The sequence below is a fragment of the Benincasa hispida genome, chromosome 3 (assembly GCF_027475165.1).
Source record: "Benincasa hispida cultivar pf3 chromosome 3, pf3_genome.v1.1, whole genome shotgun sequence".
In the NCBI taxonomy this organism is placed as follows: Eukaryota; Viridiplantae; Streptophyta; class Magnoliopsida; order Cucurbitales; family Cucurbitaceae; genus Benincasa; species Benincasa hispida.
The window spans coordinates 48750143-48762230 of NC_143480.1; the positions used below are offsets into that span (position 1 = coordinate 48750143).

The 12088-nt window shown below is 31.5% G+C and overlaps 1 protein-coding gene across 1 annotated transcript; it reads left to right on the forward strand.

Annotated features, from left to right (window-relative positions):
- Nucleotides 1–8436: 8436 nt before the first annotated feature.
- On the forward strand, nt 8437–9782 carry LOC150037328 (putative glutathione S-transferase). Its single transcript, XM_090312085.1, has 2 exons — nt 8437–8792; nt 9329–9782. The coding sequence occupies exons 1-2, from the start codon at nt 8478–8480 to the stop codon at nt 9674–9676; spliced, it is 663 nt and encodes a 220-aa protein (XP_090168211.1). The 5' UTR covers nt 8437–8477; the 3' UTR covers nt 9677–9782.
- Nucleotides 9783–12088: the final 2306 nt, after the last annotated feature.

The window sequence follows — 12088 nt, forward strand, 5'->3', positions numbered from 1 at the left end:
CAGTAAAAAGATATGACTATATAAGATCTTCTCCAAAAAAATTTGTTCATAATGAACTAACTTTAAGCCTTCAAACAACTCTCAAGTTTATGTGTTCTCAATGATTTTGTCAAAGCATCAGCGACATTTTTAGAAGATAAAATCTTTTCAATTCTAACCTTACCTTTTATTATAATGTCCCCTATAAAATGATACCTTACATCTATATACTTGGTCCTTTCATGATAGGTCTGATTCTTTGATAGAAAAACAACACTTTGGCTATCACAAAAGATAACCAATTCATCCTTCAAACAAACTTAAAACTCTTCTACTAATTCATCAAGCCAAATTGCTTCTTTAAATGCATCTGTTAAAGCCATGTATTCAGCTTCTGTGGTTGAAAAATCAACCACCGATTGTAAGGATGATTTCCAACTTACTGTATTTCCAAAGAACATAAAAACTAGACCAGATAAAGATCTCTGCTTGTTTTTATGTGTAAAACTTGTGAGAACTTCTTGATTGCTCAAGTGGTTTGAATATAACAGCCCATATGACACGGTTCCTCTAACATATCTTAATATCCACTTAACTGCTTACTAATGATATTTCCCTGGATTAGCCATATATCTACTAACAACACTTAAACAATGAGCTAGATCTAATTTGCTACAGACCAATAAGGTACATTAGACTCCTTACAACACTTGCATATGGCATAACTTGCATTTGATCCCTCTCATCGTCAGTTTGAGGTTAATGTTCTAATGATAGCTTAGAATGAGATACAAGAGGTGTTGAAATAGATTTAGTCTCATTCATACTAAATCTTGTTAACATTTTCAAGTAGTATGTTTCTTGGGACAGTTTCATAGTGCCTATATCTCTGTTTCTATCAATATTTATTAATTGTTTTTTTTTCCCAAGGCCTAGATCTTTCATATCAAAAGCTCCTTTTAAATCACTTTTTAGCTTATTCACTTCTTGTCTATCTACACTTGCTATAAGCATATCATCAACGTATAGCAATAAGAAAATTGAATGTCTTCAACTTCATGTCTAAAGTATATAAAATGATATGTCATGCTTCTTTTAAAACCATAGGACATCATAAACGAATCAAATTTGAGATACCATTGTCTTGGTGTTTGCTTTAGACCGAATAGTGATTTGTTGATAAAATAATCATACCATTGTCTTGGTGTTTGCTTTAGACTAAATAGTGATTTTTTGAAAAACAAAAAAATACCTTATTTTCAATTTCCTTACTTGTGAATCCAAGAGGTTGATGCATATAGATAGTTTTTGATAATTCTCCATGCAAGATTGTTATTTTGACATTCGATTGATCCAGTTCCATGTTGTACTCAGGGATTAATGACAAAAGCATTATTTTTTAGGCATGTGTCACAACTAGTGAGAATATCTCGTTGTAATCCACCTCTTCTTTTTTCTTTTTTTTTTTATTAAATCCCTTCGCAACAAGCCTTGCTTTTAACCTTGGTGAATTTTAATCCACTTACATTCCAGCAGCTTTTACTTTTGAGGTTTATCTACCACTTACCAAATTTTGTTTTTAATGAGGGAGTCCATTTCCTCTTGCATAGCTTGCTACCACTTAAAGCTATCTTTAGAGTTCATAACATCTTCAAATGCCAATAGTTCATTATCTATATCTTCTAATTTAGTGCAGAATGCATAATGAATAATATTAGCATCTGTATACCTGTAGGAGGTTTAATCTGCCTTCTTCTTCTGTCTCTTGCCAGGGTATAAGACTGGAGATCTTCTTCTTGAGATGTTTCTCTTTCAGAGTATCCATTTAAGAAACATCCTCTGAACTTATTTGGTCTTCTATTTCATTAGAAGACTGCTTTGGCACCTCAAATTCAATATATATCTTAGATGTTGCCTCTTGACTTTCTATTGTCTTCTTTTCTTTATTGTTGGACAATGCCATTTTTGTTTCATCAAATATTACATCCCTACTTATGATGCATTTCTCTTTTCCTTCTTCAATACACCATAATTTGTAGCCCTTTACTCCTTGTGGATAACCAAGGAATAGACACTTCTTTGCTCGATTATCTAACTTATCTTCTTTGGAATGTGCACATCCAAAGACCCTCTAGTTAGATAGATCAGAAGGATGACCCGTCCATTCTTCCATGGGAATTTAAACTCAATACCTGAATATGGACTTCGATTGTATAAATAGGTAGCATTCTCTAATGTTTCTCCTAAAAAATTCCTTGGTAAGTTAGCATTTGACATGAGACATTTGACCTTCTCTATCAATGTTTGGTCCAGTCTTTTTGCCAGGCCATTAAGTTGGGGTGTTCCTTTGATTGTTGCCTTTGAATGCCATCTCTCTCACATAGAAGCTTGAATTCATTACTCAAAAATTCCAAGCCATTGTCTGTTCTCAACGACTTCAGCTTCTTCTTTGTTTGATTCTCAACCAGGTTCTTCCATTCAACAAATTTTCTGTAGGTCTCAGCTTTGCCTTTCAATAGATATGTCCATACTCTCCTTGAAAAATCATCAACTATAGAAAGAAAATAACGAGATCCACCCATTTTTTGTGTTTGCTGGCCCCTATAGGTCAACATTTACATATTCTAGAATTGATTTGGAAGTATGCAGCCCTTTGTCGAAAGAAAATTTGGTTAACTTACATAAAAGCAGTGTTCACAGATACCCAAGCTGATTTCTGATGTAGTTCCCTGCCGTCCTTGTTTAAAGAGTTGTTTCAAACCTGTCTCACTGATGTGCCCTAACCTCTGATGTCAAATTCGAGTCTTAACTTGATGCTTCTAAGATACAGTAGTTGTGGAACCAACAATTGTGTTTCATTCTAAGACATAAAGTCCATGTTGAAGCTTTCCTTTTGACTTTAGTATCACTCCTTTTATAACTTTTATGGTACCATTTTCAAGTTTGCAGGAGTAGCCAGTAGTGTCAAACAATCCAAGAGAAAAAGATTTCTCTTCAAATATAGAACATACCTTACTGAAGTGAGTTTCCTGACCTGTCCATCAAACATCCTCATAAGTACAATTCCAGTGCCTTCAATATTGCATTCATGATGATTCACTAAGAGTACTTTTCCTCCATCAATTTCCTTAAATTTATGGAACCAATGTCGATTAGGACTCATATGACAAGAACATTTGGCCATTTGAGATTGTTACCCCTTCAGCATCTTGATAATTTTCAATCACATTAGCATTCTAAGTGTCCTCTTCTTTTCTATTTTCATTCTTCCTCTTATTTTTCAGCTCAAAAATTATGTTTTCTAATGTGACATTCTTTGTGACAATAGAAGCTTCTTTACTTTTCCTTGAGACTTTAATCTACCACGACTATTGTTCTTATTGAATTTCTTCTTAGGTCTTCCTCTAACCATCAAGGCCTCAGGTTCTTTCCCTTTTGCTTTTCTCAATTCCAAATCTCTAGATATTAGAGCATTTAAAACTATATCCATCGTAAGACTATCTCTACCATATTTTACAACCATTTTAATTTCATTATAGGAATCTGGTAGAGACTTTAACAATATTATGGCCCTATTCTCATCCGACATAGTTTCTCCAATGTTACTAAGATCCAGCATGACTCGATTGTACTAATCTAGAATGTATTCTAGATCTTTAGTAGGATTCATTTTAAAACCAAGGAACCTCTCCTATACAATTTATTCGTGAGAGATTTTGTAGATAAATTGGATCAAGTTGTTTCCATACCTCAATTGTTGCATTTGCATCATTAACTTTCCTTAAAACATTGTTTGCAAGATGTAAAATGATGTTGCTATATGTTATTTCCTTCATCTCAGAGATCTCTTCAGGCTTCATAGTCATCATTGATAGATCTATCTTCTCATCCAAGGCTTTGGCTACCTTTTATTGCACGAGTAATGCATTCATCTTCTTCTTCCAAATAGCGAAGTCACCCTTTCCATCAAAACGCTCAATTTGAAATTTCGCCGCCATGGACTCCAGTTTCAATTTCAATCCAAGCGACTAAATGCTAAGGGCTCTGATACCAAACTGTTACCTCTTTTGCAAGTTTAATAAGCTTCAAGTAGAAACAGAGATAGTAGAAGAAAATTAGCAGCAAGAAAATGATAAAAAGAGAAAGAACTCAACACATAAAAATTATAGTGGTTCAATCCCATAAAAGGGATTTACATCCATTGTAGAAGGCCTCTTGATATTTTTTACTGATTTCAAAACCAAAATACATAGAACAATCAAAGTTGTAGAAGAGAAATTACAAAGTAAATCACTCATACAGTTTTCTACACACTTTAGAGGAAGAATCAAAGCTTGAAAATGCTCTCACACAGACTCTGAGAAGAAGTAGAGATTAAATGGCTATATAAGCTCATTCGAAAATCCCTTCTACCACTCTCCGTCCTTCACTCAAATTTTGCTATGTATTTTCTAACAAACTTCAGGTGCTTCACATGCTCCATCATCCAATGCACACATGGTATTTCGTAACGAATTTAGTGGACGGAGATTCTATTCTTTCAACTCAGCTTCTTACAGCTCAAATGGGCTTCAAGCTGATATTGAATCCAATCATCTTCTACAGACAAACATGAGGTAAAACAAGCCTAATAGAGAAGCTTAAATCAATTAATTAAAGCTAAATAGAAGATGGCCCAATAGTACTTATGGACCTCAATGTATTAGGCTATCAATAATACAACAAGTTGCTATAAAAGAAAATGGAGCATATTGGTCAATAGAAATATCAAGCAATTTAAGAAAGAAGAGAAAAATGGGAGAAAAAGTGGAGGTGTTTAGGGCACGGTTCAGTCCTTTCAGTCGTCAAGTAGAATTGGCCTTGAAACTCGAAGGCATTGAATATGATTATATTGAAGAATAAATATACAAGAAGAAGAGCAATTTGATCCTTAGATTCAACCCTATTTACAAGAGGAGACTTGGAAGGAGAATCTTGTTTTGCCTCAACATCCTTATCACAAAGCTCTTGCACTCTTTTGGGCCAAGTTCTTGGATGACAAGGTAATACTTTTGGGATTTTATATATTTTTTTTTTTACTTTCTTTTAATGAATTTTAAATTTATTATATGATATTTGAATGGATAAGTTTGTTATGTGATCTACAAATTTTGGTGTAAACAGGTGTTGGGAAGTGTTGAAGCATCGATATAATTAAATTTTATTCTAACTTGTCAGTTTAAGCTTTTGAATTAACTGATATAATTTAGCATCATGTAAAAAGTTTCATGAAATTCAAATGAGTATTCGGTACAAATTTTGAATTTGGTTTAAGAATGGTAAACCTATAAAGATACGATCTTGAAAAGGCAAGTTGAAGATCTCATATTGGAAAAATGACGATCTTTATATATGAGTTATTACTAATTTTATTACCAATTAGTTTTTAGATGAAATCTATGTTTATCTATTATAATCTTTAAACATGCACTTAGGGTTTAGGGTTACCCTGCGTTCTAAAACTAACAAATAAAGATGAGTTGAAAACTTAAATATAGTAGAGAATCGACACACAGATTTATAGGTTTATTAATAGTGTGTTAGCTACATCCATGAAAAGATGGAGGAAGCAATGTTATTATAGATAAAATTTTAGATCACAGTGTTAGAGATGTCAATAGGGTTATAGAGTTTATATAAAACACAATCTACTAAATCCTAGGGCCAAAATCGTTAATAGTGCAAATAACATAAACGAAGCGCCCAGATATCAAATTCAAAGCTATCTAACACCCATCTTCCACACAAATGGCTAATATTCTCTAGACCCCATTTGATGACTAATTTATCTCTAAAAAGTAGATAACACAAAATAAAGAAATACACAGATCATGAGAGTAGTTGCGTAAATTGGGAGAATTTGCTCCCACTCGAAATTTTCAAGGGCATGTAAAAAACGATGATGGATCTTTAATATAAACTTCATTTTTTAAAATAAAAAGCTAAAAACAAAATCGTTACTAAACAAGGTTCTCATTTCTCATTTTATTTTTTTATTTGTTTTTGTTGAATTTTCTCTTGAATACACACACAACTTCTAGGTGCAATAATCAGAGCAAGAAGAAGGTAAGGAAAGAGAAAGAAGAGGCAATAGCAGCTGCATGTGAGGTATTGAAAGCACTAGAAGATGAAATGAAAGGTAAGAGAATCTTAGGAGGGGATTATGGCCCATTATGATTGATATTTAAATGGAATCCCATCACGATTACACCAATTTTCATTATGGATTGGTAGGTGTGACCTTAGTCATTAAAACATATTGAGACAATCATTGTAGATCAACCAGCAACCTGTGGAGCAAGTAATTATCTTTAGATCATCACTTTTAAAATGATTCTCAACTATCTATCATCTCATTCTTGTATTTTTTTTATTTTTTTTTATTCATTTGTTGTATTGTTGATGAGTAAAAAAATATAATTTTTATGAAATCGACAATTAAAAAATATAGAAAACATAAAAAAAAATAGAATCAACACACAGATTTACATGGTTCACTAACAGTGTGTTAGCTACGTCCATGAGCCAAAGAGATAACGATTTTATTAGAGAGAATGTTTACATATTACAGAACAATGTCTCTAAAGTTAGAGAGTTTATATAGTGCACTTCTCTAAATCCTAGGGTCATAATCGTAAATTACCAATCAAATAATGCTAAATACAAATTCTGCTTCGATCATTCAAAGCATCATATAACAGATTCAAGACATTCCAACAAATCTCCACCGTGACTTGAATTCTCTCACACTTTATTAAAATGTATTTATTCATTTATCACTGGTATTATTTATTTTTATTTTATTTAAAAAATATATATATTCGTCTCTAAATTTTAAGTCTAGTATTTATTATTACACCTTTATCCTTTAGTTTTGACTATAATTTCTATTTGGTCCTTAGATTTCAAAATGTTTAATTCTTACATTTAAGCTTTCTATTTTCTTTTTATTTATCTCTAAGTTTCAATATTTTACACTTTTACTCTCGCATTTTCCCTAACTTATATTTGGTTTTTGGCAATAACTTTAAGTAAACTAATTTTAAAAAATATGGTAATTGTAATAGGTATCACTTTTTGGAATAATAATTAAGTGAATAACAACATATTTAAAGAATTGTAAATATAACAAAATCTATCAATGACAAATTTTATTGCTGATAGACTCTTACTAATTATATAATTTATCACCGATAAACTCCGAGAATTGGATCTAAATTTTGGTATATTTGCCATTTTTTATATTGTGCTATATTTATTAATACTCTTCATCTAATTGTTATACTTGTAAATACCCCAAAATAATTATGATGTGATATTTTAAAATTAATTTAAATAGTAAAAGAAAAAAGTTAGAGAAAAATAATTAAGTATAATCAACATAATTAGTTTAAATCAATTATAGGATATTGAATTAAATATTAAATTTTAAAAAAAAAAACGGTAAAGGTAAAGTAAAAGCATAAAAATCCTGAAACCTTAAACAAAAATGAAATCAAAACTTAAAATAAATTAATTTGGAAAAGTAGTTGGAGATCATTCCAATGCTGACGTAGCGGCTTACGACACAGGTAGCCTCCGCCTGACGAAACCTTATAAATTCTAACCATTCCTATAAATTAAAAAGAAATCTCCCGTCCTTTTCATTAAGTTTACAGAGGGGAAAAAAATAAAGATAAAATTGAAACTTTAATTAAAATCTAATTTAATTGTATTTTTCATCCAAACAATGATAATTTGCGAGTATGTGAGAATTTTCACTATGTTCTTTTTTTTTTTTATGAGTTAAATTATGATCTAAAATATAATAAAAATGACTCCACAAAAATGCAATTCAATGTAACAATTTAATTTATAAAATAAAATGAATGCAAAAGAAGTTAAAAGATTGACATACCTTGAATCAACTAATTAAACACAAAAAGAAAGATTTAAAAAGGTTTAACAATATATAAGAACTTTAGTATGTATTGGTAAAAAAAAAATTATAAGAATATTTAAAAAGAGAGGAAAATGGGCCCACAATTTGCCACTTAAAATAGAAAGACAAACCCATTTTTGATACACTGTGATTTTGATGTCGTATTGGCTTACAGCACAAATCAGTTCCACAAAATTGGTATAAAACAAAATAATCCTCTACGAGTTGCTATAAAAGCAAATGGAGCGTCAATAGCAATAGCAAGGAAATTAAAGAAAGAGGAGATAAAAAAAATGTGTGCCAATAAATGACAGCCACGACGGTTCGACGCATTTCCCAGCGGTTTCCAACCGGTCCACCGCTTACGCAGGGGCTTACGGCAGCCTTTAGCCACCGCCACGAGAAATTGAAACTAAGGGTTGACCTTTGGCTTGACATTGATACAACTTTCTCCTCCTTTTCATATTTAAATCAAAGGACCAACCACCAGTCCACCCACCCACTTCCCATAGAAACAGGGGCTCACTTAATCTTAGAAATGGCAGAACAAGTTCAAGTATTTGGTTTCTGGGAAAGTGCGTTTAGTCGCAGAGTGGAGGTAGCTCTCAAACTCAAAGGCATCAAATACCAATACTTTGAGGAAGATTTGCCTGACAACAAGAGCGATTTGCTGCTGAAATACAACCCAATTCACAAGAAGGTCCCTGTTCTTGTCCACCATGGAAAACCCATTGCAGAGTCTCTTGTAATCCTCGAATACATTGATGAAATCTGGAAAAACAACCCCATCTTGCCCCAGCATCCCCACCAAAGAGCTCTTGCCAGGTTCTGGGCTAAGTTTATTGATGACAAGGTATGCAAAATTCTAGTTCTAACCCATCAACTTAAAACTTCAAATTTATAGTTGTCGCTAGATATTTTTTTTCCTAACTGGTTACCCTTTAGTTTTTTATTTTTTGTTTTTAAAAATTGTCTCTTTTCTATAATTTCTTACAATAATTTGTATGATTGGATTTTTAGTCAAATTTCAAAAACAAAACAAATTTTTAAAAACTATTTTAGTTAGTTTTTTAATTTTAATTTGATTTTAAAAAATATGGCTAAAAAATAGATAATAATATAAGAAAGCAAGTGTGTTTATAAACAGTTTTTAAAAATATTGGTAAGCATTTGATTTTTAGTTTTTGTTTTTAAAAATTAAGTTTATTTCATAACATTTTTTATAATGATTTACATCATTCTTAAGTATCATTGTTGAATTCTTTATCCAAATTTCAAAAACAAAAACAACCTATTATCATTCTCAGTCTATTTTAACTATGATCCTACTGTATCCTATCACAACTCTTTCTTTAAAACATTTGTAGTTTTGATTTCTTTCAAAATTAGGTTGTGGTTGCAGTGGTGAAGGCTGCTGGAAGCAAAGAAGAAGAAGAGAGAAAGAAGGCTATAGAGGAAGCAGGGGAGGGATTGGAAGCACTTGAGAAAGAGCTTAAAAGCAAGAAATTCTTTGGAGGAGAGGAAATTGGGTTTGTGGACATTGTTGGGACTGTGGTAGCTGGTTGGCTTCCTGCCATTGAAGAGTGTTTTGGGTTTGAGCTGCTTACAACTAATAACTTCCCTAACTTAATCAAATGGAGAGAAGAGCTTGTTAACCATGCCATTGTCAAGCAGTTTCTGCCTCCAAATGATGAGATTGTTGCCTTTATCCAAGCTAATTGGAAACTTTCAAACTAATTTGGGATCATAAAAAAAATGATAGTGTTTATGTGATTTGTATTTAATTTAAGGAGAATTTGAGATTTATTTCAATAAATTGGGAGATTTAGATTCTTGTTTATAATTTATTAAATCAATTTAATAGGATAATTGATTTAAATCTAATTTCTCAAAAGAATTTGCGAGTTTAATTTAAAAGATTTGGGAATTTGGAATTGGAAAAGGAAAAGGAAAGGGTTGAAGTTGTTATAAATATATTTATATTAGTTAGGAGTAAGGTTAAAGTGAGATTTTTTTAAAAAATATATGTAATAAAATAAAATAAAATTTCTTTCTTCTCTCCTGTGTGCACTGCATCAGACACCTCCCCCCATCACTCTTTGTTTCCTTTTGCGTAACCTAGTCGCTGTCCAAACCAGCCGCCTCCTTCGCTCGATCAACCAGCCGCCGCTCGCGCCTTACACCGGATCTCCGGCCGTTCGGTTCCACCAGAAGGGCTTCATTGATGCCGCCAGCCATGCGGAACCTTCCGTAAGAATAAACAACGTGCATGCGAAAATAATTTGAATATTAAGCACTCTAAATTTTATTAATTTTAAAGATAAAACATGTGTGCAAATAACTTTGAAATTAGGGTAACCTTTGTAGCTTCCAATTGATCATCAATTTCGCTCCAATCTTCTCACGAACCGACTGTCAACCACCACGAGGGTCTTTCCGACTATTCTCCGACCTTACAACGAGATGGTGGGATCCGGTGAATGACTGAATTAGGGATGAATTTAGAATAGAAATTGAGAAAGAATTGTGGACTTAAATTCTAAAACTCTTTTAGAATCTGTAAGTTGCCAAGAAGAATTTGTTTTTCAACTAACTTGAAAATTACTAAAATGGCCAAGAAATTTAATCTTCATCAAAGCATTCTATTTATAGAATAATTACATGCAATTGGTGCAAAATTAAGCTAACCAATTTGACACTTCAAATTACACCCAATTTAGTGGGATAAGTGCCATCTTGTGGAATCACACTTTGTCAAATGAATTACTCACTAATTCACTAGAAGTTGAAATTTTCCACTAGAAATCATTTTTGGATCTTTTCACTAAGTGAAGTTAACATTTTGACTTTTAATTGTTTTGAAGTCATCATTTGACTTTAGTCAAATTTTAGTTAAATACAATTTTAATTCAAAAAAAAATTTGGGATTTCCCACTTTAGTGAAGTCAACTTTTGACCTTTGACCTTCAAAGTTTACTGAAATCAACATTTGACTTTGACCAAATTTGATTAATTCCATTTAATTCAAAATTAATTCAGATAATTAATTTAAGTCAAATTAATATTAAATAATTCATTAAACAATTTAATTAATTCAATTTAATATTCAATTATTTAATCCAACACTAATCCCGATGAATCTTTATTCATAGTTTTGATATTTAAATCTTATTTAAATATCTCTAACTCTCTCTTTATCATTCAATTCCCAATTGAATTATACGTCGTTAATATATCGCATATATGTAACGCTTATTCCTTAATTCGAATATGGACACTTCAAACTCACTCGTCACATTGTTCTAAGGTTTAGTCCGATATGAGCTAGCAGGAGATCTAATGGACCTAGAGATCATGAGCTCCAAAATCACAGTTTGGAACCAATAATCTTCCTTCCAAATGAACACATACTCATGCCCTTTCAAAAATGATATTGTTCTACCATCATATTGAATGTCATTTTCTTTTCTTGTTAATATTTATTTCTGAGATATATAATTGAATCCAAGTCCATAATTTAAGAGTATTTTTGTCTAAACAACTCTGAAAAGCATTTATTGATAGATTTCCGGACACAAAAAATTTGTGTAGATATAATTATGTGTTGTTTAAGTGAACAAATCTAAATATTAGGAGAAGTAAATTAAAGATAATAGTTAGTTTAAAAAAATTATAAATAAAAGGAAAAAATTGGAGACATGAGATATTGAAAAGAGGAAGACGATAAGTATGGTTCATAGATGTGTCATGTGTGTTTATTTTTCTCCACTTACATATTTAGATTTCTTCACACAAGTAAATCTAAATTTTTTTTTTATTATTATTATAAATGAAACGCTAAAGCTTAGAGTGATTAACATTAATGATAATTTTTTACGGTAATTGGGTATCAAGTTTGAACAATTTCACATATATGCAAGTGTTAACCAACAAATATGGAGGTATGAGAATTTGAGCTTTCGATTTCAAGAGAAAGAATATGTATCAATTATAAGTAAATGATGTTTGTGTTTAAATAAAGTGAAATTTAGTCCAAGGGAGCATAGTTCAACTCCACCTCAAGAAATATATGTAACAATTTCTAAATATATGATGAACAATTACATAATGGCTTACGACAACGTTAAACTCCACCTCAAGAAATCGAGA